The sequence below is a fragment of the Aspergillus flavus genome, chromosome 5 (genome assembly GCF_009017415.1).
Source record: "Aspergillus flavus chromosome 5, complete sequence".
Classification (NCBI taxonomy): Eukaryota; Fungi; Ascomycota; class Eurotiomycetes; order Eurotiales; family Aspergillaceae; genus Aspergillus; species Aspergillus flavus.
In genome coordinates this window covers 4,515,812-4,543,505 of record NC_092408.1, presented here as the reverse complement: position 1 = coordinate 4,543,505, position 27,694 = coordinate 4,515,812, and the positions used below count along the sequence as shown (strand labels likewise).

Sequence of the window (27,694 nt, the reverse complement as noted above, 5' to 3'; positions counted from 1 at the left end):
AAGCTTAAATAATTAATTTCTATATTTTTAAGCTAAATATAATTTATTTTTTATTTTTATTTTAGAAAATAGTTTTTATTTATTTTAATATATAATATAAATTATATATATTATTTAATATATTTTAAAAAATTTTTATAAATTAATAATAAATAGTATATTAGATAAAAAAGTATATTTAATTATAATTAATATTTTAATTACTATATTATTTATATAATATTAATACTATACTATTAAATTTATAATTAATTATAAATAATTTATTTTTTTTATATTTTCTATTTTTAATAGTAGTTTTTAAATAATATAGATATTATAAAATAGAGAGAATAACTAAAGTATTAATAATTCTTTTATAGTAAAATATAATAATATTAATAAAGAAATATAAAGAAATAACTAGATTTAAAATATAGAGAAAGAAAAAGTTTATAATATATAAAAAAGATATTATAGAATAAAAAAAGATAAAATATAAAAATAATAAAAAGAAGTTTATTTAATATTTTATTAATATTAATATTATTATTATAAATAATTATTATTTATTTAATAATAATTTATATAGAGTTAATATTTCTATATAGAATATTTAACACGTTTTTAAAGTGTTGATTATTTAATATAAATAATATATTAATTATTATTTAAAGATAATTAATCTAAAAAAAGAAAATATAATTATTATAGAAATAATAATAATTATATAAAATAACTATATAGTATATTCTATTCTAGATATATAGATATTCTAGTAACTAAATAGTATTTTTAGTATTTATATCTATTATTTTTTTAATAATATATAATAGCTCTATTAGAAGAATTAATTATTATATATAGAGAATTCTAGAGATTCTTAACTATAAATTAGTACTGTAGTTATTAGTAAAAAATTAAGAATTAATCTTCTATCTCTAGTATCTACTGTCTAGTGCTTTGCCCACGTATCCTTATCTAGTTGATAGGTCCTCTACCCTGACTAGTAGATATTCCTCTGACATTAATATAGATATTATTCTAATAATATTTTAAATAATTATAAAAAAATCTTTTTAAATTATATACTATTTTATTAAGTATATTATTAATTTAATTTATAAAAATCTTTTATTTTTATAATAATTTAATTTTAATTTATTATCTTTAATATAGTCTAGATATTAATATTCTTTATTTTAATTATAGTAATATTCTTTCTTATAATATATTAATAAATATTATAATTTATTAATATATATTTTTATTTTTATTTTAGAGATTTTTTAATATTTTAAATATTTTAAAAAGTCTCTCTATATTAGAATTATAATTAATCTATTAAATACTATATTTTTTATTTAGAGAATTAATTTTAATTAAAATTTAATTTAATTAGTTAAGACTTAAAATAGACTTATTATATTAATTAATATTATTAGAACTATTTATTCTATAGATTAGTATATATTTTATATATTCTTTAATTAATTTTATAATAATTTTATATTATAATTTATTATTAATTTATTTAAATTTATTAATTTTATTTCTATTAAATTAACTATACTATTACTCTATAGTATTTTATAAATTATTTTAATTTTAATTAATATATAGCTATATAATTTAATTAATATAAATAGTAAGCTAATCTAGTATAATTTAATTATTATTATTAGATTTATTTTCTTAGTATTATTCTATATCTTTTATTAATAAATCTATATTAATATTAAACTATATAGCTCTAATTTCTCTATTAATTTTATTTATAATTAGACTTTTAATTCTAGTAATATAATAAATTTTTTTAGCTTAACTATTAATAGTATATATATCTATAGTAATATTTAATTATATTAATTCTTTATTCTTAGTTATATTTAATTACTAAAATAATCTATTCTACTATTATTAATTTTTTTTTATTAATAATTTTTTAATATATATTCTACTTTTTTATAATTAAAATAAAGCTATTTATATTTTTAATATTTTTTTTAAAAAAACTATCTTTTAATTAACTCTTTTTTTTAGCAATATTTAATTCTATAGATTATAGATTATAAGAATTTTAATATTCTTAGCTTTATAATTATATATATTCTTTTTTATTTATACTATATTATCTAGTATAATTATTTTTTAATATAATATAATTATTTTAACTCTTTCTTTTTTAGTTAAAATTATATAATTTATTATTAATTTTAATTATTTATGTAATTATTTTATAGAATATATTAGATTTTTTTATCTAGATAAGTTTTTTCTAGATTTTTAGTTTTAATAATTTTTTAAATTTAGTAATATATATATATTTATTCTAATCTAAATAAATAATAATTTATATAAAATTTAATATTAATTTACTAATTAATCTAGTATATTATAATTATTAAAACTCTTATTTTATATTCTAAATTATATTAATATTTTTAAAAGTCTATTTAAAATATTTTTTAAATATATTAAAGAATATAAAGATTTTCTTTATTTTATTATTTTATTTTTTTTTTATTTTTTTATAATATTTTTAAATAAAGAATTTAAATTAATTAAATACTCTATTAATAAAATAAATAGATATAAAATAAATCTTATTACTATTAACTTCTATTTTATTATAATTAACTCTAAAATATAATTTTAATTAGATTAGAAATTCTTAAAGTTTATTATACTATTTATAAAATAGTTCTAGAATTTTAATTTTAATAGTTTTAATTATTAGATATATCTCTAGCTAGATAATTTATTTTTAGAGCTAATTAATTATTTTAATTAATTAAATAAAGATTAGAATTATAATAAATATTAATATTAGACTATTAGTACTAGAGCTAGTAGCTATATCTTTTTTATTTATTTTTAAAATTATATTATTATTTTAAGTTTAAATATAGTTTAATTTATATAGACTAATAATTAATATATTATATCTAGGGCTTTATTATTAAATCTAAGACTAGTTAATAGATTATATTCTAAGAATTACTAATTGAAAGTTATTGTTTAATTTCTATTATTACTAGACTACTGTTATTATAGAAATATAATTAATACTAGACTATTATTAATATACTAGATTTAAATTTAAAAGACTAGATCTATTAAATATATATATCTAATAGTTAAGAGAGTATAAATAAATTAAGACTAGTCTTACTATTAAAGATAACTCTATAATAATAATATATATTAATTATAAAAAACTAAATTAAGTATATAAATAAATATTTTTATATATTTTTATTTATTATATTATTATTATAATTTTTTATATTAATAATATAATATATTTTATTAATACTATTAACTTATTATATTTATTAATATATTTAGTTATATTATTACTATAATATATATAACTATATTATAATAGCTAATATTAATATCTATAGCTTTTTTTAAATAATTATTAAATAAATAATTTATTAGATATCTTTTACTTAGAAATTGGCTATTATTATTTTATTATTATTCTATCTTATATATCTATCTTTAATAAAATATGCTAAACAAGGGTCTATAACAATATATATTTAATAGATCTAGCTCTTAGATTTAAATATAGTATTAATAATAGTTTTATATTAACTATATCTCTATAATAATAGTAGTCTAGTATTAATAGTAGTCTTATATTAACTATATTCTTATAATAATAGTAATCTAGTATTAATAAAGATTCTATAATAACTTCTACTTTATTAAAATTATAACTTAATAATAATAGAAATTAAAGATAACTTTAGATTAGTAATTCTTGAAATGTGGTCTGCTAACTGGTTTTAGACTTAATAATAAAGCCCCGGGCGTAATATTTATATAATTATTTTTAATATTTTAGCTATTTATATAATTATATTAAACAATAATATTAATTCTTTGCTTTAATACTTTAATATTAGTTTTTTTTTAAAAATTTTATTTTTATTCTTTTTAATAATTAGTTCTATTAAGATATTAAACAGTTAAGTATTTTAGCTTATTAAAAATTTTTTTTAAAAAGTTTTTTAAATTATAGATAATTAAATAACTATACTATTAGTTTTTAAAAAATTTACTAGTAGTAAAATATTTAAACTTTATATATTAACTATTTTAAAATTATTAAATTAAAATAATTTAAACTATAAATACTCTACTAGTATATTATTATTTATTAATAGTAGATTTATAAAATATAGTTAACTAATAGACTTTAGAAATATAGTATTAGAAGGCTTAAAATTATTTAGAATTATATAGTAGTTTCTCTATAGAGTATAATAGAATAAATTATTTAAGAATTAAAATTTTCTATATAATTCTAATATAAATATATTTATATATTATATAAGCTAGTGGTTCTCTAGTAGCTTGCTTACGCGGGATCTAGTTGCCTAAGATAACCATTATTATAATAATAGATTATTTTAGATAACTAGATTCTATATAAATAAATTACTAATAGACTACTAATTTATATAATATATAAATATATTTATATTAGAATTATATAGAGAATTTTAATTTTTAAATAATTTATTTTATTATATTAGATAGAAGAACTACTATATAATTCTAAATAATCTTAAGCTTTCTAATACTATATTTCTAAAGTCTATTGACTAACTATACTCTGTAGGCCTACTATCTATAGATAATAGTATACCGGCAGAGCGCTTATATTTAGCTATATAAATAAATTTAATTTTAGATTAATTTAACTACTTCTATTTATAGTAATCTATTTTATTTAGTAAATATTAAATAAAATAATCTTTAACTATATAATCTATCTTTACAAGTAGATTAATATATTATATATAAAATTCTAAATAAGCTAAATTATATATATAATTATATTATTATTTTATAAAATTTTAAAGACAGCTAGAACGCGCGCGTATAGTATTATTAATTTAAATTAACTTTTAATATATAGTAGTTTTAATAGTAGAAAAAGATATTTTAGAGTATTTTTAATAGATTTTAGTTAGATCTTATCTAATACTATATAGCTTATATATATAAGTAAATCTAAGAATCTACTTTCTTTTTAAGAGCTATAATTTAATACATATATCGACGTGTATAGATTTAGATGCCTAAATTTGATTGGATTGATCTAAGGCGGTATATAGGGTGGTAAAAGCGGCTGGTTTCGAACTTTTTGCATCCCACTGTAATAAGAATCTAATAAATTAGATTAACTAAAATCTCTATGGGTTCAGGGCCGGGGCGGGTCCTAGATCAAGAACCCGAAACTGGAGCCGGGTCGGGGGCGGTTTCTAGATCTAGGACCCGAACCCGGCCCGAATACCACTCTAATTAGACATTATCGTTGGAGGGGCAGAATTATGTTCCCTTCTGAATAGTTTTCATCGATATCTAAGCATTACACCCTTCGTAAATTGAACTGCCGGGCATTGAGTAGTATTCTGAAGGGCTGCAAACGGGTCGGATATTTGAGTCCCGCGGGACCCAAATTGTCATTCTCCGTGGGGCCGCGGACCTTCCCATAGAAGACCCCTGATAGGATAATTACTTAGGTATCGTATCATCATTGACAGCTTCTGAACGTATCATGTACACATAACAGTGCTGCATGTACTCCGCGGCGAGGGGTTCTAGATGACTAACTCTTGCTGTTCATGTCACATCGAAGAGAGTCTAGATCATTGATGTGAGATGGGTAAGCTAATTTGTAATGATCCCATCATTGTATTGAAAAGTCATCGAGTGTGCGATTGAACGGGATCCAGAGGTATTTGTGAATGCTATGGTACCGCTATCAGTTGACTCTCCGAAATATCACTCTGGAAGGGCGAAACACAACAACAGACGCACTTCAGTGAAGCCATCTAGCAACGATTTATCGGCAAGAGGCGGGTCAGGCCCTTTTTCAATTCATCATGACCATCCCCTATCATTTCTGGGGCATTGGTCTGGCCTTTATGGCAGCTGTGTGCCTCACGGCTGCCGCTCCCTTGACTACGGAGTCGGCCATCCACACGACGTACGACATGCCAGTTGACTGGACCCAAGCAGGCTTCACGACAAGTATATCTATGGGGTCACCGGCACAAGACCTTAGGGCTTTCGTTGACTGGACCTGGATTGGGCATTTTGTGCTTACTACCACCTGCTATGGAGACCCCACAGGTGATGGAGATAAATGTCTGAATCGGTGTCAAGAGCGTTTTTACCAGTCAGACTCTCATTCCTTCCAACCACTGCCTTCTGAAAGGTCTCTCCATTGGAATCCAAACCACTTTTTCTTCACGAATCCCATTGATGCCGACATCGCCCGTGAGGTGGTCAAAGTTGGACCCGTCGAGGTCAAGGCGACCGTTCAGGCATCCAATGCCCAATTCGATGCCAGACAGATCATGTTCCCTTTTGCTGCCGTCTTGGGATTCTCTCCTGTGTTTTCTGACGATATAAAGAATGGTGTGTATCAAATGATTAATACCACATAACCAAACCAGTCGACTAACGCATAACAATAGCATCTATCCAATCCCCTTTCTACCAGGCTTATGAGGCCGGTGCTTGGAACAACACACAAACTGGATTCTTGTACTGCTACGGCACCAACAGGAGCCCCTGTAATGGGCATGATGGGATTCAGACGCTTGGAGGGTACCGACAAGACTTTGTGCATGGTGAGATCGAATGGCACGATATCATAAAGTTCCCCCTGGTAAATGATATTGATTTCATATATAAGCCGCCTATTTATAACTACTGGACTTTGGAGCTCTCCGGGTTCGCAATTGGCGACGAGGAGCTTGCTGTGAATAAAAGCGCCGGCGGAGTATTTGACCATGCCAGCTACGGCCGCGGCGCCCCTGTGTCGCAAGAGGGATACAAAAAGCTGATCGAGACGGTGAATGCGACAAAAACATGCCTTAAGCCTTCGGACCAGCCCAACAATGCACAGCAGGACTTCTACAAGTTTCCCAACAGTGCGCTTGATGGGTTGGAACCTCTCAAATACAGATTCGGTGCATCCAACCGTGAATGGAAGATTCACCCATATGACTATGTGGTCCCTCATCCTGTTGAGGAAGAGTACTCGATCTTGAATGTTCGTGCGTTTGGATGGGATGACTTTGTTATTGGAAACTTTGGCGAGACTTTTCTGATCGATAAATATATCATCCTGGATTTCGGCAACCCTGGATCATCATCTATAAGAGTCGGCCTTGCGGATGCAAACTATGACCCTTACCCTTGGCCTGTAGACCGAAAAGGCTACGGCTCTGGCACTGGTCAACAAAGGCTCGGTAGCTTTGGCGCTGCAGATGCCTATAATCCTCGTGGCCATAGCCAAATGCCATTGGGCGCCCAAGGGTAAAATGACTGATCTTTAGAAGGGGTGGAAGACATTGTTCTCAAAGGTTCGGCGTTGTAGGAGGAGCACGCTTAGTGATACAGAGTGATAGTTGAAAGATTGTGTGTTTTCCCCTACAGTGTTTCCATTCCTTCTCCATAAATATTGTGCCAGTCGTTGTTTGCAGCCAAACTATTCTCACCTTTTCATCTACCAAGCTGCCAACCGTGTAGGTAATGTTAAGAGCGTAATACTTAAGCTCACATCTATACTGTTTCTTTTTAGACCTCGCTCCGGCCTGTGAGCGCCAATTCTAGCTCTGACGACCCCCAGAGACTAGACATACGATCGGCAATGCATGTATTTTGTACTCCCTGAGTATACGATTCAATAGGACTCCACCTATCTAATAATACAATGTACCTCAACCAGAGCAAGGTACTGTTGAATCTGATAGTATCCCATAGCCTCTGACATTAGGGCCTTAACCTCCTGATAATATAGACTAGTGTTATAAGTACCAGTGTAAGGGGGGATCAACTCGCGGTACGCTTACGGGGCGCTGGAGGCCAGTAGGTGCTAGGATACTTAGTACTAGAGAATTTCAGATTTTTGCAATTGTATAGAAGACTATATTAGGGTTAAACTAGAAATAGTCTTTAAGGACTATAGCAAAATACAATTGGACATCTAGTCCTCACTACCGAGGATTACTAGCCTGCAGCAGATTATACAAGATTATTCATTGTCTGTTCTGCTCTTAGCATACATCTGTTTCACTGAAGAATGCCACTTTCCTGCTCTTCTTAAGGGTAGAAACACCATCCCCGCATGCTATATCCATGTGGACATATTCCAAGACAGCTTCAGTTCAAAGGCATCACCGAGCGTATACTATCAGTCTTCCATAGATGCGATAGGTACTTCTCGTTGACTGCAGGGCATTCGAGAAATTTATATCGCTCCAAGACGGCATCGGTGTTGGTGCGCGTCAGCTGGAACATTGTGTGCCCTAGCTCAAAATATGATTTCATAGTCTCCAAGCGGAGCTGCTCCTGTTCGTTAGCCCCTTTGCCAACGATTTCTAGCCACTGGTCCAAGTCCACCTTGCGGCCGGTGACCCCATCGCCGCTAATCTTCCCCATCACCCGGGGCAGTTCATCCAGCGGAAGGGGTGACGGGTTGACAAGGTGATAGACCTGTAGCGCCGATGCCCGACCACCCTCCTCAGAGCGGGAAATATGGCCGAGTGCTTGAACAAGATAGTCCACTGGGATGAAATCAATGACGAAGGGGTTGATAGTGGCGTTTGTCTTGGGGATTGCCCGATGACGGAGCATATCGATGAGAAGAGCACGAACCAAGTCGTCCTTGGGTGCGGGAACGCCCGTATGTGCGGCCTCAGTCACGGCAGAGGACCGGTAGATGGTGATAGGAAAGCCCCGTTTGGAGGCTTCGGTGAAAAGCATCTCAGTGACCCAACGGGATTGGAAATAGCCGGATTGGTTGGTTGGTGGCGGCGTAAAGTGGCCCATGGCGGTTTCACCCACATCGATCTCGGGCCGTGAGCGTTTTGCCTGACTCCACGACTGCAAATGCGGTACACTCCAAGTAGAGAGATAGTGGATCTCACTGCAGTGCCCGCCGCTCCGGGCTAACTCAATCAGGGTCAGTGCAGACGTGGTGTTTATCCGCTTGAGACTCTGGTACGATTTCAGCAGCGATATTTCAGAGGCTAAGTGATAAATACTCTGGACCCTTCGCGCCAGGGCCTGAAAGCTGTGGTGAGAAAGTCCCAAGTATGCCTCTGAGAGGGAGCCTGGCACACAGTGGACACGAGAAGAAACCTGCTCAATAGCTATCGTATGATGGAGGAGACGATGGTCATGTAAAGAGGCGATGAGCTGGCTGTGGGTGAGCGGGGAGTGCGTGCCGATGACATGAATCGTGGTATGGGAATCTTGGAGAAGCAAGTGAGCAAGCATGTGGATGCCATTGAAGGTTTCCGAGCCTGTTAGCAAAATATCCGTGATGGAGGATCGAAGAGGCCGGCGGCATCCCAACGGAATCATGTACTGCTCCTCATTCGGCAATCTGCACTCCTCCTCCCAACTCACATCCTCCACCAGAGCGGACGCACTGCTATTCGGTTGTTGTGACCCCTGTGAATGGCTTATGAGAAGATCCGCGATATGCGATGGAGTGGGCGTGCGGATCATTTCCGGCAGAGAAAGAGAAACCCCTAATGTGCGTCGTAACTTTGACTGAACGCGCATGAGAAGAACGCTTTGACCTCCCAGCTCAAAAAAATTATCCGTAGAAAGAATAGGTCGATCAACCTTGAGAATATCCTTCCAGGTCTGAATGATGGCCGCCATGGCATCTTGATGTTCCCGCTCTCTGGATACCTGACCTGTTCCTCCATCAACGGCTGCCGGTGCGGGATTGGAAGGGAACGTAGGATTCATGTCGCATTGGGTGAGGAGCTTCCGATCGACTTTGCCGTTGCTGGTGATTGGCAGAGCGTTGAGAAACACATACGCACTTGGGATCATGTACTCGGGAAGGGAACCTTGCGAAGTCGAATTTAGGTACCAAGAGTACCATCCTTGTTCCGGCAGTGGCACAGGCTGTTTTGTCGTTACGAATGCAATCAGCAGACGATCATCCGTCAAGGACGAGCTGTTCTCCCCGATCGTGCGAGCCACTACAGCAAGGTTCGCCAGCCCCTGCCCCTGGCCTGTCTGAGAGGCTTGGTGAAGCACATGCTCCACCTCCCCTAAATCAATGCGGTAACCGCGCAGCTTAATCTGCTTGTCACCGGAGATGCGTTCGACAAATTGGAGCTGGCCATCGGGTAGAAAGCGTCCCCTGTCACCAGTCCGACATAGACGGGTCCATCCCTTGTCGTGGTCACTCGGCAAGGCAAATGGATTGCTGCAAAATTCTTTCTTGTTCTCTTCTAACCGGTTGCGATAGCCGAGCGCGACCTGAGGCCCTCCAATGCATATCTCTCCAGTGAAGCCTGGCGGCAGCGGGTTCATGGCGGGATCGACGACATAATGACGATTGTTGCCGATGGCATGTCCGATTGGGATATTGTGATGATCATCCTCCGGCCAAGTGACCTGATGGAAGGTGGTTTGCACGACCGTCTCTGTAGGGCCCCAGCCATTGTACAATGTTGCCGGGCAGCCTGAGTCATGGAAGGCTCTTGCGACACGGGTTGGTAGCCACTCACCGGCGCACAGGGAAATCCGATAGTGTGCACACGCACGAAGAGCATCTGGATTGTGCTCTAGAACTAAAGCAAGTGAGCTGGGTGTGAAGTACGTTACTGATATGGACTCGCTGCGCATAAAATCGCCGAGGGCGATCGGGTCCTTCCGTGTGCGTTGGCTAGCGACACAGAGTCGGGCGCCTGCGGTCAGGGCCGAGAATATCTGGACAACGGAGAGGTCAAATGCCGGAGAAACGTTTTGCAAAAACCGATCAGACGTGGTAAACTCAAACTTGTCATGCATGGCTGCTAGCATTTCAGAGACGCTCTCATGGCAGAGTACAACGCCCTTAGGGCGGCCCGTGCTTCCCTGCAGGTTGGAGGTTAGACCGAAGTTTGAGAGTATGCATAAGCCTGCCAAGCAAAGGGGCGACTTACAGAGGTATAAATCATGTAGCATGGGTCCGTGGGGAGCTGCGGTTGCACACTGGCTTCAAATGGGGTACATGCTGATTCCTTAATACTGATTGCTTGCAGGTCCTCCACCATATTGGACCGGAGTCCTGTCGCAAGCTCCGTAGATGCTGGATCGAAGAGGACGACATTGATCCCGGAGTCAGCTGCGATAAACGCAAGCCTATCTAGCGGCATTGTCGGGTCCATGGGAATATAACCGCAGCGGTTGAACAGAATCCCGAGCATTGCCGTCACTGTATCAATCCCAGGGTGTGTTAGAACTCCAATAAATTGACCAGGAGATACTCCAGCAGCTTGGAGAGAGAATGCAACACGACGGGCACGCGTGGCCAGTTCTCCATAGGTGACGACATCGCCTTCAGATGTTCTAATAGCAATGCCGTCGGGGTGAGCCTGTGCCCTCTCAAGAATTCGGGAAGAAATACTGACATCTCTCCGAGAATCCTGGTGAAGACCGATATTCCAAAACTCAGATTCCAATCGTTGCCTTTCCAATGGACCGCAGAGTGGAACCTCTTCAATGGGTTGCCGATAATCCCGAATGAGGCTTGTAATGAAGGTTAGGAAATTGTCGAAGAATCGAGCGACATCATCCACAGCGTATAGGGTGGTGGAGAACTCCAGGGATAGCTCCAGCTGCTTATCAGTTCCTTCTTGCGCGTCTAGTTGGAGATCGAACGGGGTCGGGATATTGCGTAGTCCATTCGGCCGCATCACGAAGTCCTGCGTGCGGAATGGCCCAGCTTCTTCTGGCATGCGGTAGTTAACTGACACTTGCCCAATTGGGAAATGGTTGGTGCTTCTCGCTGCGTTCGTTTCGGTGACAATGACATCGAACGGTACTGCATTGTGCGTCATTGCTTCCAAAGTACAGGACGCCGTAGCCTTGAGAAGGGTTTCGAAATCGCCGTCCAGCGATCCGCGACACCGGATGGGGATGTTGTTGACGAAGAAACCCTGGGTGTCGCTGACCTCCGCATGGGGGCGATTGCCGTCGAAAATCACAATGGTGAGATCTGTCTCCTCGGTATATCGATAGAGAAATGCCCTGAAGGCGCTGAGTAGGAAGTGAAACGCACTGGTACCGGACTGGGCGCAGATCCGCTTCATGCGCTTGAGCAACTTGGAATCTATCGAGCCGGTGTGGTTCGCTCTGGCATACTGGTCATCCTGCATCCGATCGGCTTTGGCAAAAGGTAATAGCTTCGAGCACTTGGGCATGTCGGCGAGGGTCTCCTTCCAATACTGGATATGGGGGGACATCGATGCTGATGTGAGGTGGTCATGGTGCCAACTAGTGAAGTCGGCATATGTGACCGTGGGAAGTGGAACCGTGCTAAGGTCTCTCTCCTCTCGGATTGCATTATACAACGTTGCAAACTGTGCGAACATTGGGCGTGTGCATGCGTGATCAGTTGCAATGTGATGCATGATGTTGATCATCACAAACTCATTGGCTGCTAGCTTTGCTACTGTGACGTCTATGACTTCACCAGCCTCGATATCGAGCTCTTTCCTCTGCAGATTAGTGATAAGGGTGCTCAAAGCATCCCGTGGGCTTGCTGCTTGAGACAGGTCTTGGAAAGCGATTCTTGTATCAGAAATTTCGACCATACACTGCTCCGCATGTTCATCTCCTTCATAATAGCGTGTTCGCAAGATAGGGTGTCGGAGTTTCGTCTCATGCAAAGCCTGCTGCATGCAGTGCTCGTCTGGTTGACCGGTGATGTCTACCAGAACAGCTAGGTTGAGCACAGACTTGTCCGCAGCAAAGCAGTGGGTAAACCACAAGCGTTTCTGATAGGCCGAGAGCGGTAGAGGTACCGACGGGTCTACCTTGGGAATAGCAGCAACTGGAGATGAACCGGCTTTGGATTGGGTGCTAGTGGCATTGGAAAGGCCAGAGCTGCCACCAGTTATGTTGGCTGTTGGATCTGCACTCGCATTTGACTGCGTGGCTGCAGCCTGGATGCTGAATAGGGCAACAGCCTGCTCAATCAGAGCCTTGATGGAACTGGCTCCAAGGACATCGAATAGTGCGATATCAACTCCAACAGATTTATTGAACCAGTTTCGTAGTTCGACGCCCACCAAAGAATCCAGGCCATAGAGAGACAGAGGATTGCTGGCGTCGATGTTTTCGGCCGACAGACCTAACACAGTAACAAGTCTTCCGACGAACCGCTCAAGCAGGGCTTCTGCTCGTTTTTCGTCATCTGGCAGCTGCCGAAGGAGGCTAGGAAGATTGACCTCCCCAGGCTCAGCAGTGCCGTCATCACTCTGGTCATGGTTTCTGTACAAATTCTGAAACAGAGGCTTGCCGATCCAGTATCTGTCCTTTTGTTTCAGGGAGATACCAGTGATGGTCTGAAACGTGTCGATGCCGCGATCCGAAGTAATCGTTCTTTGATCGGAAAAAACAGCTTCTTCTATCTGAGACAATAGCTCATGCTTGTTGATTGGATCGTACCCTTGTTGGTCCATAAATCTCTCCAGTGCCGCATCCTCTGCCACTACACCAACACCAGAGATGCGCCCACAATTCATGGTTGAACCAGGAAGCCCCAATTCTCGACGATGGCGCATCAACGTGTCGAGATACATGTTTGCTGCAGAGTAGTTACTCTGCCCCTTGGCTCCATAGCAAGCCGAAGCAGACGAGAAGCAGACGAAGAAGTCCAGGTCCTTCCCATCTGTTGCGAGGTGGAGATTGTGGGTTCCGACCACTTTCGGCCTCGTGCATTGTTGCCATTGATCCAAGGTCATACGTTCCAGTGGTGCATCCTGAAGAACCATGGCGGCTTGGAAGATGCCCCCGAGATTGGATATTCCCTGGATACATGTCTCTACGTCGCCGTAGTTTGTCACATCACCGCGGAACACGGTAACCTCAACACCATGGGATTGTAACCACTGTACTGTAGCCTGAGCCTCGCCACGAGCAGCTCCGGATCTGGAGAGGAACGCCAGGCTTCTCGCCCCCTTTGTATAGAGCCACTCTGCCAAGGCCCGCCCAAGGCCTCCAAGGCCACCGACCAGTAGGTATGTCTTGTCTGAATGAAAGCGATTTTTGTTCCTAAGGGACGACGGTTTCACCGGAACCAAGTCACCTTCACGTCGCTCGAACACAATTTTCCCGATGTGCTTGCCCATCTGGAGCATCCGGAATCCATCAATAGTCTTGGACCAGGGCAGGGTAAGGATGGTCTCTGGGAGCTGGATTTTACCGTTGTGGACCAGTTGAAAGCACTCCTGGGAGAGTCGAGCTCCCAGGGCCGGGTTCTTCGCAAAAACGGTGACTAGATCGACCGACGCAAATAGCACATTACGACGGAATGGCTCCATCTCGAGAGCGGAGTTCTCATGAATGTCACGTTTCCCTATCTCGATAAATCGACCGAACGGTGCGACGATGTTCCAGGATGCGTGGAGGAGCTTTCCAGACAAACTGTTGAGAACCACATCCACACCTCTGCCCTCCGTCAAGCGCATAATCCCTCCAACAAAGCTGTCATCACGTGAAGAAAGGATTTGTTCATCCGGGATACCATATCGATTGCGCAGTAGGTCTCGTTTCACCTGGGATCCTACCGTGGCAATGACCTTCGCGCCATACAGCTGGGCGACTTGGACAGCCATCTGACCGACGCCACCAGCGGCACCATGGATCAGGACAGACTCCCCTTTCTTCAGACGAGCAACGTCGATTAGAGAATAGTAGGCTGTCAACAGGATTAAACAAGGAGAGACCGCCTGATCGAAGGGCATCTCACCCAGCCGAGAACAGTGGTAGGCAGGATGGCGGACAACAGAGCAATGCGCCCCCAGCCCGGGTCTCAGGGCAACCACACGATCCCCTGGCTTGAAGTCTGAGGGGCTCACATCCTTTCCAGTCCGTAGGACCACACCGGAGCACTCATCGCCCAGCCTATAATCGTCAATAATACCCATTGTTGCCGCAACATCGCGAAAGTTAAGAGCTGATGCCCAGACCTCGATTTCCAGATCACCAGGCGCCAGCTCGCCGTCAAGAACTTCAGGATCATCCTCCCATACGAGGCTGTCAATCAATCCAACCTGGCCAATGGTGAGGCGAATGGGCCTTTCGCTGGTGATGGTCTCCATCTTCGGGCCCGAGCCGGCACCATTACTCAATTTGCAGTTTAAGCTGTCGTCGTTTTCAATCCGAGGAATATAGAGGACACCATCCCGCAGCGAGAACTCGTCTTCCCCGCATTCTGAGGCTAAAGCGTGAGTGACGCCTGCAGCAATCGTGCTGGCGGCTTGCCCCGGTGCTATATCGAATGAGACGATACGGGTGTCCGGATTCTCGGACTTTGCCACTCGGGTCAGTCCAATAAGCATGCCGTTTAGAGGCTTTGACGGTCCCTGCGTCGCGCCTTCGAGGAGCCAAACAATGTTCAACTCGGTCTGGATGAGAAGGGTCCTGATTGCCTCAAACTGAGCAGGATCCTGCGCAGCAGGGTCGAGGACAGTCTCGTCTAAACTGGTCAGAACAACGATATCCTGTGCTGGTATGGTTGCCTGGCATGCCAGATCCCGTAGAGTGAGGCGCTGTGTTGAGTGACTCTTAAAAGCTCCTTCAATATGGGCGGCAATTTGCAGCGTCCTGCTAGACGGTCTCTCAGGCATCACAAGAAGTACTGAGTCGTCTCCTGGTCGGGAAACGGGATTAGTCTGCTGCTTCTTCCAAACCCCAACCCCGTTACCCTGCACGACAAGATTGAGCCCTGCCTCGTCGATCTGGCAGCCATCGGCAATGATATAGCCATGCTCTTTCACCCAATGGCTGGGATCCCGTCCTGACTGGCAAACAATAACTAGGTCATATTTGCCTGGCTCCACCTCTCCGAGCATCACCCTTCCCGACCGTTCACTTTCTAAGGTTTCAATGTCGTCTACTGACAAAACATCTGGACCCACCGGTGTGATGGTGTCAAACGCCCGTCGTTGGTTGGCTCCACCTCCGATGTAACGGAGTACTTCATGTGTGCGGTCCAGACTATCGGTGATGTGTAATATCTTGGCATCGGGGTGCTGGTGGGTATATATATCCATTAACTTGGCGATATCCCCCTGGCGTAGGGCTGGCGAGCTGGCTGGTAGGCTGTCAAAGGCCGGCTGCCATCGTGTTCGGAAGAACACCGAGCGGTTGCTCTCAGTTGCACTCGATCTTCCTAGGGACGTCACTTGTAGTCCCTTAAAGGTCAATAATTCCTCTCCCTTATCAGAAGTGATAAGAAGGTCATTCGTGGCGGTGCGGGGACCTGTGGGTGTGGTGTAGGTACGAGTGGTTACCCGTTGAGTGTCTGTTGAATCCTTGACCACAAACATCGCTGGATGAACTCGAACAGATTGCACGAATGTAGGCACCGATGCTTCATCGAGTGGCCGTTGCAATGTTGCTTCCAAAGCCGGGAAGATCGTGTGAAAGGAGGCGTCAAGCAAGGTAGGATGTGCTACGGTGACATCTGCCGCTTGAGTGGCATATTTTAACGGCTCAAATGTCAGTGTTCCGACTGCAAAGCCGGGTCCCGATTCAATAAGACCGGAAAGAAGCTGAAATGGAATGCCGTACGCCAATCCAAACTCCGTCAGATGCCGGTAGTATGTACTAGCTGGAGTGCTGCTAGTGCTCTTGCTTAGGAGCTGCTGAACACTATCGTAGGCTTTCGATTCCTGTGGCTCGTCGCCAAAGCAGACCTGGCCAGTGCAGTGCTCAACGCATCCTTGGCGGGCCTGATACGAGAAGATTGTGAATTCGTACCACGTCCCAGAGCGGGATTTTGCAGAGGTCATAGGAGCATGCAGCTCTACAAGAACCTCCGTTCCCATATCACTGTTGTCCAAAACCAGGGGGGAGCTAATAGTTATGTTACGGAGCAGGATACTACTGTCAGGGGTAGCACCGATGTCACCCACATTGCACATGGCTTCAATCGCCATACTGATATAACCAGCCGCGGGAAAGAGAATCTTCCCATCTATGACATGGTCTGCCAGCCAAGCAATATCCTTAATGCGAAGGTAATTGCGCCAAATAGGCCGCTGCTCCACACAGCCCGGCAGCTTAGCGCCTAGCAAGGTATGTCGGTGAGGCCGCAGCCGGTGCTCACGGATCAGCCGGGTTTCCGCCCAGTAACGCTCGTGGTCCCAAGCATATGTGGGAATATCCTCAAGGAATTTGCCGTTTGGTGCCTGGCAGGGGATATCTGGCTCAACAAGGAATTGGTCGCTGTTGACCGCATCCAGATTTACTGGGTATCCGTGCTGGAAGAGCTGTCCGGCCAACGTCAAAAGGGCGTCAAAGTCCGCCGTCTGACGTGCCAACGATCCCAGGTAAGGTAGGTCCATACCAAGAGATTTCATGATCTGTCGAGAAGGACCGCGCAATGCTGGATGCGGACCGATCTCCACCAAGATATCCACATTTTGCTCCTCTTCTTCATTCATCAGAATCCCCACTAGAGCATCCCAGAATCGAACACAGCCGGTCATGTTCGCAGCCCAGTACTCAGGGCCCATCCGGCTAGGATCTGCGAGGCGCCCGGTGACACTGGAGAACATCCGTGCCTTTGAGTCACTAGCGCTGAAGCCTGAACAGTTCTTAAGCGCTTCAGTATAAGCAGGTGCTAGAGGATACATATGGTGGGAATGGAAAGCCTGGGCCACCTGAAGCCGCCGCGTGAACACCCTCTGCTCTTCTAGCTGACTCTGTAGCGCGTCGATGGCCAACGCATCTCCCGAAAGGGTGACACTAGACGGGCTGTTGACCGCTGCAAGGCTGATCTGGCCTTCATACGCCTTCAGCTCCTTGTTCAATTCTGTTGGCCCACGCCCCACAGCCAACATGGCGCCATCAGTACTTGCGCATCCTCTTCCTCCACTGGACATATGCAAACCTCGGTAGTAGGCGGCATACAGTGCGTTGTCAAATGACAAGATACCCGTTGCGTATGCACTACCAATTTCACCCGACGAGTGACCAACAGCAGAGGTCGGCTCAATCCCCCAACTGCGTAGGAGGTCAACGATAGCCAATTGGAGCGCCGTGCAGATGGGCTGCGAGAGACGGGTCTCGGTCAATCGCGAATGCTCCTCAGTGCGAGAAAGTTCTTCGATGATAGACCATTCTGGCCCATCTGGCAAAGCGTGCAGTGTTCTGTCACAGCGCTGCAATGTCTGCCGGAACAAGGGCGAGTGTTGAATCAGCTGGCGTCCCATCGCAAACCACTGCGCACCCTGTCCAGTAAAGACGAATCCTAATCTCGGGCGAGGTGTCTCGGCAGCCTTTGCCCATGGTGCCGGGCATTCAAGCTGCTCAGCGATTGCTGCGCGAGACTTGCCTACAACAAAGGAGCGGTACGCGTGGATCGAGCGGCGCGAAGAGAGGCTACATGCCAGGTCCGCTACATTACCCGGTTGCTCCTTCACGTAGCTGCCCAGTTTGTCGGCCCAGATGCTGCCTGCCTTCTCCGTATGTGAAGTGAGAGGGATCAAAAATGGGCGGTTCTTGACGGCCGAGAGAAAGGTATCTGGGAGAACCGGGGGAGGTGTCAGTAGCGGCATGGGTTGATATGCTTCCAGAATAACGTGAGCATTCGCTCCGCCATAGCCAAAGGAGTTAATACTAGCACGCCGTGTACCATCGGGGCAGCTTGGAAATTCGGTAGCTTCCGTGGGCACCTGCACCTTCCACTCCTCGAATTTTATCTCGGGGTTTGGATATTTGAAGAGCATATTGGGGGGTATGATTCCGCGTTCCAACGCCATGGCTGATTTGATGACACCCGCAAGGCCTGACGCTCCCTCGGTGTGTCCGATATTTGTTTTCACAGAGCCTACCAACAGTGAATCTTTGCGATGCGCGGGGCTAAAGACAGCTTGCAGGGCTCTCATTTCGGCTGGGTCACCACGAGCAGTGCCAGTGCCATGAGCTTCAACATAGGGTGTATGCGCTGGGTCGAGGCCGGCTTTCGCGTACGTGGCTCGGATCAGAGCCTCCTGGCTAGTGCTCGAAGGAAGTGTAATACCAGATTTAGTGCCATCATGGTTGACAGACGACGCACGCACCACGGCATGGATGCGATCACCATTCAGCTCTGCCTGGCTTTGACGCTTGAGAACGACGGCGCAGATACCTTCGCCACGAACATATCCTTGACCACGGGCATCAAAGGCACGACACCGTCCCTCTGGTGACAACATGCCAAGGTCAGTCATCATGATAAAGATGTTTGGGTCGAAGTGCAGTGCAGACCCAACGATGATGGATACATCACTCTCGCCATCGCGTATAGTCTCCGCACCGAGGTGGAACGAAACCAGAGAGGAGGAGCACGCCGTGTCGATGGTGACGCTCGGTCCCTGGAGGTTAAAGAGGTAGGAGATGCGGTTGGCGAGTATTGCATTCCCAGTCCCAGTCACGGCGTACTTTGGATAGTATTCCAGGTCCTTCGTGGTCATGGCATTGTAGTCATTGCTGAATGAGCCGCAGAAGACTGAGGTACGGGTGCCCCAGATATCCTCCAGTGGGATTCTGGCATTCTCCAGCGCTTCATAGACGACTTCGAGCAGCAGTCTTTGCTGTGGGTCCATTGCCTCGGCCTCCTTGGGCGAGATGCGAAAAAAGCTACGGTCAAACATTCCGATGTCCTGGTCGAGGAAATACCCATACTTGCAATTGGTCTGTGGACAAGGGTCAGTGTCATGCGCAATAGGAGAGGGGTACACATGAGAGTGGCTGATGTCATGGCGTGATCCTTACAGTGCCCTTGTGGGTGCCATCCGGATGGTAGAAGTTATTGATGTTGAATCGATCGGCGGGGATCTCCTTGCGCATATCGACTTGCGCATTTATATTGTCCCACAGCTTACTTGGGCGGTCCGCTCCAGCAACACGGCAGCTGTACCCAACCATGACGGCTGGATCAGGTCCCTTTATAGACGAAGCAGGACTAGGCCAGGAAGATGTACGTGGAGGAGACGCACTCTTCGGTGAGTTCGTCCCTGAGGACTGTAAACTACTCGAAGTGATTGAAGCAGACATTGTAGTACGTGGTGAAAGGTGCGGCAAATAAGACTGAGTGATGTTGACTTGATCGTAGTGTGATCTAGCTTTTGAAGTTAGTCAAGGACGGTTAGGGGGTATATACCGGTCTCTAGGTGTGCGGTCACTGTAGTGAGGCTGTGCTGCTTGAAAATATGAACGACATCCTACGATTTCGGTCAGATATAAGAATTTATCTTCGGCGCCCGTGTTTGACTGCGTGGTTGAGCTTGGTTTCCGATGCCTGTTTCTAATTAGGTCGTTCTTGGATTCTCCGTGGTCCGTGGAAGTCGGCGAATAGTTTCTATTGCCAATCCCAGAGGGCAACGTCTCATTGCATGGGCAAAACATCTCGATATCTCATCCTGTCAGCAACGTTCCTTGCTCACATGGCAACATCCGCGGTGGTTTGGGTAGAGGTGCAAAGCAAGTTCGTTGTGTCGGCTTGCAACCTTCCCAACTAGAATTTTCAAACGGTTTAACCCCAGCACTCGAGTGGATCATGTCCGAGAATCCGTCGCAGTGGTCAGGCTTCGTGAAAGTGACGATATTCATGGGCTAGCCTATGCTACAACAAAACTCCCGCGGAGAACGCTTGGGGCAGGAACAGAGACTACATTGAAACACATGATGGATGTTATGAACGCTTGGGATGAACCGATTCTCACGGCACTGCTCAGACCACGGTCCACTCGAGATGGATGTCAGTGGGTCACCGTGGAGTCAAGTACCCCAATCCCTTACTTTCTACGCACGATGTTTCAGCATGAGGGTAAGCCCCACACCTCGCTTCCGCGGACTAGTCAGTGTATGACGCACTATTCATTGGGTGGTATGAGTTCCATGGTGATGATGTATTTTGTTCTTTTGGTTTTAGCGGTCCAGTGTGAGGAGTGCGCCTCTCGTCGTTGGGGGGACGAGTGCCCTAGGGAAGAGTTATCCATTCCCTTAGGCAGTGCAATTCATCAGTCATTGGCTCCTTCGTAAGAACATGCATGACTGACTGTTAGATGGAACAGTGACTTGTTGTGGGCGTATTTCTAACCAAACTTTCATTGACATTGACCGGCTTCACTATCTCTAACCTAGTTCAACCCACATCGTACCAAAGGGACAGACCACCACTTCGGAGTTATGAAAAAATAAAAAACACATAATACGCGCACCTAACCTTTAGTCCAGCATCCACACCTGGTGTGCGGACAAATTCACTACAAGCTAACATGACCCCATACACCAAAACCGAGTAGTCCACACGAAACATCGTAGAAACTGAAAGCAGTAAACCATTCACCATCCTCAGAACACTTTTACCCCTGGGGCACCCATAGCACGCGCCCCGGCCAGAACAATGGCACCTGCTGAAAGGACGATTCCGCTAAAATTGATCATATCCCCGTAAGCTCCATGATCGTGCGAGATAAGAGCGCCCGCGATAGGGCTTCCAGTCAGCCCACTACAGAAGCTTTGTCAGCCCAGCTTAATGAGTACTTATGGGTCCCAGACCACGTACGCAAATGAGCAAGCAGCCATCATAGCACCGATCCGGAGACCAAGGATTCGCGTGTCGGCCGTGATCTGTGACACGCAGGCGGCCTGAAGGGAGATAAGTCCACCAGAAAAGACTCCATAAAGCACTGAAAATGCAATTATCGAGCCCTTCTCAGTGATCGCATGCAGACAGAAGACCAGCACGGCGCAGACGGCGGAACAGCCGAAGGTGACGTTAAGCCTATACAGTAAATGCAGGGATGAATCCCAGTAAGCCAACGCCCTAAAAAGTATCCAGGATACTCGTTCTATTGAGGCATACATACCGTCCACAAACATCAGCTACGTAACCAGAAGCGATGCGTCCCACGAAAGAACCGGCGTTCAGGTAAGAGACAAGGTTATTCGCCTCATCCGTATTCATTCCGTTCGAGCTGCCATACGTGGGTAGAAAGAAGAATGGGATGAACATGCCCCACTGAACTAAGAACATGCCAATGACAAACGCGATGTACAGTAGATCTTTAAAAAGATTGTGCATCACGTTCGGAGGACAACGGTCCTGGTCATCCATCCCTTCCCTCACGATTCGGGGCCGGGAAACAACCAGGAAGACACTGGGCGCAAGCAAAGCGAGACAAAGAAAACCAGCCGTCCGCATGGTCCATGGAAATCCAATCTGCCTGATCAGTCGCTCAAGCATCAGGGGCCAGCAAATGCCGCCCAGGGAGGACCCCGACACGACGATCCCCAAAGCAAGTCCACGCGAGTGGCCATACCACTGAGAGACGGCGGTGATGGTGGGAAAAAATCTGGCACCGATTAGAACACGATACAACGGACCGGTGCAAAGGGGATGTACGTACAACATGGCTGTTCCGATACCCAAGAGTATCCCTTGTGTCAGAATTAGCTGGTAATACTGGGACGATACGCTGGCGAACATGATAGCCAAAACATATAGGACAGCGCCAGGGACAAAAATACGCGTGGCACCCCAGGCATCGTACAGGGGCCCAACTACCAGCCCGCTGATCAACAGAATGAAGAGCTAGATCTGAGTATCAATGACCACTGTTCGTTCTCTGCAAGCAAGAGGGGGCATCCCGACCTGTAGGGCGCCAATCCAAGCAAGTGTACTGTTTGACATGCCTGCCAGGAGTACCTCATGGTAATAGAATTGAAATGTTCCCCATGCATTCATGAAACCTGTCCGGTCGGCACACCGTAAGTGTCCATTCATTTCTTCGCGGAGGAGGAAGACAGCAGACCATAGGTGCAAAAGTACGTGAGGAATCCCCCAACCACCACCAACGGCGGCCGCCATCTTGGATAGACATCTTCTTCCATGCTCGCAGCCGGGGTTGGAGAATGAGCCTTTTCCTCATTCGATGGAGGTCGTTTCTCCCGTATTGAGAGTGTTCCGGTGAGTGTTCCCGTCATTTGGCAATGTGCGACTATCCAAAACCACTGAATCTAGCTGTCAATGTGAAGCAGGTATTTTCTCACGATCTGTGAAAGTTGATATATAGTTCACGTGAATTCTATCTTGACATGTTCATCGCATGTTGAGGCAGAAATGCTGTTGCATTAAGGAGAGATTTATGAGGGTTGCATTGGGTCAATGCAACCCTTCCCAGAGGATCTTCCAGTCCTCCGCGGAGAGCAATTTTTAGTTTCTTATTCGAACCAGTCGCGAAAGTGCTGGACACGGTTTTGGCGGTCGTTGTTCTCATGGCAAAGACGAGTGCTTTGAGGATGGACAGCTCATTATCCCTGTTATTCCCACTCTTCCACATCTTGTGGTTTCACTTTTACACCATTCTGATGTACATCGACAAGTCCTGTTCTTCAGCTCGCTTCACTATCTATATTAGCGAAAATGCTGGAGGCTCTCCTTTTCAGACCTTCTCTGCTGAGCTTTATTGCTGCATGGCTGGGGACTTTGGGACTAGCCCTGCTGCTTTTCTCTTCTCGTCGTGCAAGCACCAAATTGCCTCCCCGCGCCAATGGAGGCATATATTTCATTAGTGATATCTTAGTGTTTCTAGCAAGCCCAGTTCAGTTCGTCAAACAAGCCACGGGGAAACACGGGTCCGTCTTCCGGATCGATTGCCTTGTGAAACAGATCTTTTATCTACGTGGGCAGAAATGGAATCGGTTTTTCCTGGAAATGAAGGAGGACACTTGGTCATTCTCTGGCGGCATAGTAAGCCTTCATCCTCGTTGTCAGCTCATGTCCCTCATGCTCATTATTTCTCTAGGGGATGTTTCTCAATAAGGCCGCAAATCCAGGCTATTTCACACACGGCCGCAATCTCCTCGGCTCCATCAACCGCGGCGTCAACCGAAGTGCCGCGCTACAGAGCTATGGGAGACTGGCCGGCGAAGAAGCCCACAAGTCTCTACAACACTGGTCGCAGATGCCAGACGTGGAGATATTCGAGAGCATCTCCCGGTTTGTGCATCGAGTCATCGTCCGCTGCATGATGGGCGAAGATTTCTACGACCACCATGTGGATGAGCTATACGACCTCCTTCAACAGATGGAGTCACTAGTAGGCCATCCCTTCAATTTACTGTTACCATCCTGGGTTCCACACCTACCGGGGCGACAGTTGGCCCAAGCCCGAAATCGGTTTGCTGAGATCTTTCGTGAACGCCTGGCGGCTCGCCAGCTAGAATCGGACGTTTGGCGCGACTCGTTGGATTACATCAACTACACGCTAAACGATCCCCGAACTGCCCAGCTCGCAGATTATTACCCATCCCACCATGTGGTACTAATGTTTGCGGCACACACCAGCACCGTCGCCAGCATTGCCTGGACGATTGTCGAGGTAAGCCTTTCCACGTGGCTGCTGCGGAAGCTGGACCTGACCTCCTCATACAGTTGCTCCGCCATCCCATATACCAAGAGGAAATTCGAGAGTCTCTGGCCACCACGTCCGATATTCACCAATGTGCACCCCTGCTTGCTTGCCTTCGCGAAGAAGGTCGCCGGTACTCTGGGGTGCACATGTTCCGCACAACTAAACGGCCCGTCAGCCTCGAAGGGAGCGACTATACGGTCCCGGAGAAATCGGTCGTTCTCATCTCTCCCTACCTGACACACCATGATCCAGCCATTTACCCGGAACCACACGAATATCAGCCACATCGATGGCTCCTCCCCGACGGCCGACTCAATCCCTGGAATGGCTCGAAGGAAGCGGCCTTCCTGCAGTTCGGCGCAGGAAACCATCGTTGCCCGGGTGAAAACTTTGCCGCCATCATTGCGCGCGAGTTTCTCGCTGCGCTCCTGATGAAGTACGCAATTGAGTGGGGTCGTGACGGAGCACCCGCGGATTTGTCGCGACTCGATTTTACGAAGGTGGGAAGCCCTTGGCTGGAGGGAGATGCTGCGGTGCGCATTCGGCCGCGTGTGTTTGGGTCTTGAGATGACTGCCATGCTACGGTTGACTCGATATCAAGGGGCGGATTCTTAGTGTATGAACAAGCAAGGGGCTCAGTGTGTTAATGTGACATGTAGGGCTATAATTCTAGGATAAGCAGACCGTTCAATCTGAATTCATTGGGACTTTTACTGCAAACTGGTTTCGTCTTCGTTCATGCTGATACCCAGCAACAATGTATATTTAGAAGCTAATCACTAATGCCATGCGTTCGATTTAAGTTGAGCGAATAATGTACATCTGCTTTCATTCATTTGGTCTATTTATTCGGCGTTGAGTCTCATCCATACCCGACGGTTACTATTTCTGAAGCGTAGATGAAGACTTTTGCTATTCACACATATCGCAACGCATCCATTTTCCGTGCGCTACTACCCACAGAAATCTGAGGCGTACTTACAAAAATGAGCAAATCTTAAATAATCAATTGGGTAAGAAAAAAAAGAAATAAAAATAAAAAAAAAAGAAAAAAGAAAAAAGAAAAGAAAAGAAAAGAAGTAGGTCCGCGGATGTAACCATAAAATATAGTTGACGCATGCGGTCCGCACCACGACCGCGGACTGGATGCCACTCGTCAAGACAGGGTCTGCTACTGCATCGTTGGCCATGCTGTCATTTATTCCCCAGCGCGGAGTAGCACGTATCTCGTATCAGTACCGGTGGCCATGGTATGGGCGAAATCGTGGGCATAGATGATTCCAATTCGGACGGCTATATCTAATACTAGTACTAACATAAGTACAACATCCCCACAGGGTTTATACGATAATATTTTCACAAACCAAGACGTCAATCGTGATTTTGGGACAAGAACGTGGGTTTTCTCGTTATCCCCAAGAGCTTCTACCTTTCTTTCCACTCCTCGGGCTTTAGTCCAGTAATCATCCCCTTTATCCCCCTACCAGCCCCGGATCACAGCGAAAACCATGATGTCCGCATACACCGAGCATGAAACGATCCAAGTCCTCATTGTAGGCGCTGGTATTGGCGGTCTCACCCTAGCCAACATCTGCAAGCGCCTCGGCCTCCGGTACCTCGTCCTGGAACGTAGTGCAGCAGTGACTCCTGTTGGGGCGGGGATCTCATTGGCACCCAACTGCCTACGTGTCTTGGATCAACTTGGGTTCCTACCAGAGATAGAGCGAGAGGGCCAGCGACTGCGCAAGATTCGTATCTTCCGCAACACCACGCAATGGAACATGCTGGATTTCGATTCCACGGAGAAGACCTTCGGCTACCCCGTGTACAAGATCGAGCGACACGCCTTTCATTCCGCACTGTACCGCGTCGCCGGTGAAGAGCATGTCCTGCTTGGTGCCCAAGTGGTAGATGTCGTGGATGATGCAGAAAAGAAGCTCGTGACGGTCACGTTGGCAGATGGACGAGAAATCTCAGGGCAGATTGTCGTCGGAGCGGATGGCATTCGATCGGCGACACGCAGAGCACTGGCAAAGAGAGGCGGCGAGACAATAATAAACAGCACAATTCGATTCACCGGAAGAACCCACATGAGTGGATACACGGCCCCATTAGAGCACTTGGGTCCGGAAGAGGAGGGTGTCGGGACGTGGATGCTATACGATGATAGTATCTTCACCACCTGGCCATGTAAGGACAAGAGGCAGTGGTTCATCGGCGTTAAGGTAAGGGGAAAGAAAGACTCCCAAGAGCCACCAGGAAAGAGTCGAATTGAAGCTAACCAGGCTCTTGTTATAGCGAGCGGATTTAAGGGCCGAGGACCGCTCAGTTTGGAAAAGCGTCAACAAGGACATGATCAATGGAGTGTATGGTGACCATTATCATCCGTTTGGAGAGACAGGCCTGGTGAAAGATGGTAAGTCTGGCCTCTTTCTTCTCGCAGTGCATTCTGTTCCCTTCATTCATTCGTCGAGTCGGATGATCTGCTAACCGGGCTTGAAGTTGTCGGCCGTTCCGAACGAGTCACGGCCAGCGATGTTTTCGAAGAGACATCATTCCCAGCGATGGCCGCAGGACGAGTGGCCCTCATCGGAGACGGTAAGTGATCAGAGACCGCACACAATGATAGTTGTGTGGAAGACATATCGTTCGGAAGAACTATGCTGACCTAGAGCAGCCGCGCACGCAATGACGTCCTTCTTTGGCCAGGGGGCCTGCCAGGCAATCGAGGATGCCGCCGAGCTGGGAAATACCCTTCATGAGTATTTCCAGTGCGAAACAGCGGTCGATCTCTCAGAGCTGCTGGATAGATACCGTCGGCAGCGTGAATGTCGAGCGAAGGATCTGGTCCATTTCTCCAACATTTTCGCGCTCTTTCACATGGGAAGGATCCTGCCCCTTTTCGGTCCGCTCCTGCGCCGCATGGCATATACGTATGCTCCAGCGTGGTGCTGGTCGTGGTCTTTGAGGTGGTTATATGGTTATCAGCCATGCGTGAAAGCGTTGGATCGGGACCTGTCATGAATCGGGTGCGCGAGGCTCAAGGTCTGTCGGCTGCAGGGATGGGAGGGTGATTAAATTGCAATCTTTCAAATATATAAGCCCCTTTAAAAGCTATCCCGCGAGTAGAAGCTATCTACGCTTTCAGTGTCCCTGAACGTTGCTGCCAAGCACTTCATGGAACAGGCATTAAATTTATCAGTGGCGGTTCCGAACACCACCGGCTTCCATGATATCTATCCATGTATCAT

General features: G+C 44.4%; 5 protein-coding genes across 5 annotated transcripts; 3 read left to right on the top strand and 2 right to left on the bottom strand.

Moving 5' to 3' along the window:
- The first annotated feature begins 5,516 nt into the window (after positions 1–5,516).
- F9C07_2214903 (aspartic peptidase domain-containing protein) lies at positions 5,517–7,514 on the top strand. Its single transcript, XM_041293526.2, has 2 exons — positions 5,517–6,426; positions 6,486–7,514. The coding sequence occupies exons 1-2, from the start codon at positions 5,889–5,891 to the stop codon at positions 7,334–7,336; spliced, it is 1,389 nt and encodes a 462-aa protein (XP_041148490.1). The 5' UTR covers positions 5,517–5,888; the 3' UTR covers positions 7,337–7,514.
- A 664-nt stretch (positions 7,515–8,178) lies between these two features.
- On the bottom strand, positions 8,179–20,117 carry F9C07_2223221 (lovastatin nonaketide synthase; the record flags this gene model as incomplete). The annotated part of the gene is made up of 3 exons (XM_041293506.2): positions 19,798–20,117; positions 10,971–19,718; positions 8,179–10,902 (listed from the first exon to the last, which is right to left on the bottom strand). Exons 1-3 carry the CDS (start codon positions 20,077–20,079, stop codon positions 8,179–8,181), a joined length of 11,754 nt encoding a protein of 3,917 aa, XP_041148489.1. The 5' UTR covers positions 20,080–20,117.
- Positions 20,118–21,360: 1,243 nt separating this feature from the next.
- On the bottom strand, positions 21,361–23,013 carry F9C07_2260268 (putative monocarboxylate transporter; the record flags this gene model as incomplete). The annotated part of the gene is made up of 6 exons (XM_071510148.1): positions 21,361–21,535; positions 21,593–21,811; positions 21,897–22,382; positions 22,437–22,621; positions 22,682–22,815; positions 22,842–23,013. 6 exons carry the CDS (start codon positions 23,011–23,013, stop codon positions 21,379–21,381), a joined length of 1,353 nt encoding a protein of 450 aa, XP_071364721.1. The 3' UTR covers positions 21,361–21,378.
- A 149-nt stretch (positions 23,014–23,162) lies between these two features.
- F9C07_2094981 (cytochrome P450) lies at positions 23,163–25,151 on the top strand. The gene is made up of 3 exons (XM_041293525.2): positions 23,163–23,779; positions 23,835–24,410; positions 24,464–25,151. The coding sequence occupies exons 1-3, from the start codon at positions 23,453–23,455 to the stop codon at positions 25,007–25,009; spliced, it is 1,449 nt and encodes a 482-aa protein (XP_041148487.1). The 5' UTR covers positions 23,163–23,452; the 3' UTR covers positions 25,010–25,151.
- A 542-nt stretch (positions 25,152–25,693) lies between these two features.
- Positions 25,694–27,527, top strand: F9C07_2285627 (FAD binding monooxygenase). The gene is made up of 4 exons (XM_041293524.2): positions 25,694–26,668; positions 26,742–26,859; positions 26,946–27,041; positions 27,121–27,527. Exons 1-4 carry the CDS (start codon positions 25,952–25,954, stop codon positions 27,465–27,467), a joined length of 1,278 nt encoding a protein of 425 aa, XP_041148486.1. The 5' UTR covers positions 25,694–25,951; the 3' UTR covers positions 27,468–27,527.
- The last annotated feature ends 167 nt before the right edge of the window (positions 27,528–27,694 follow it).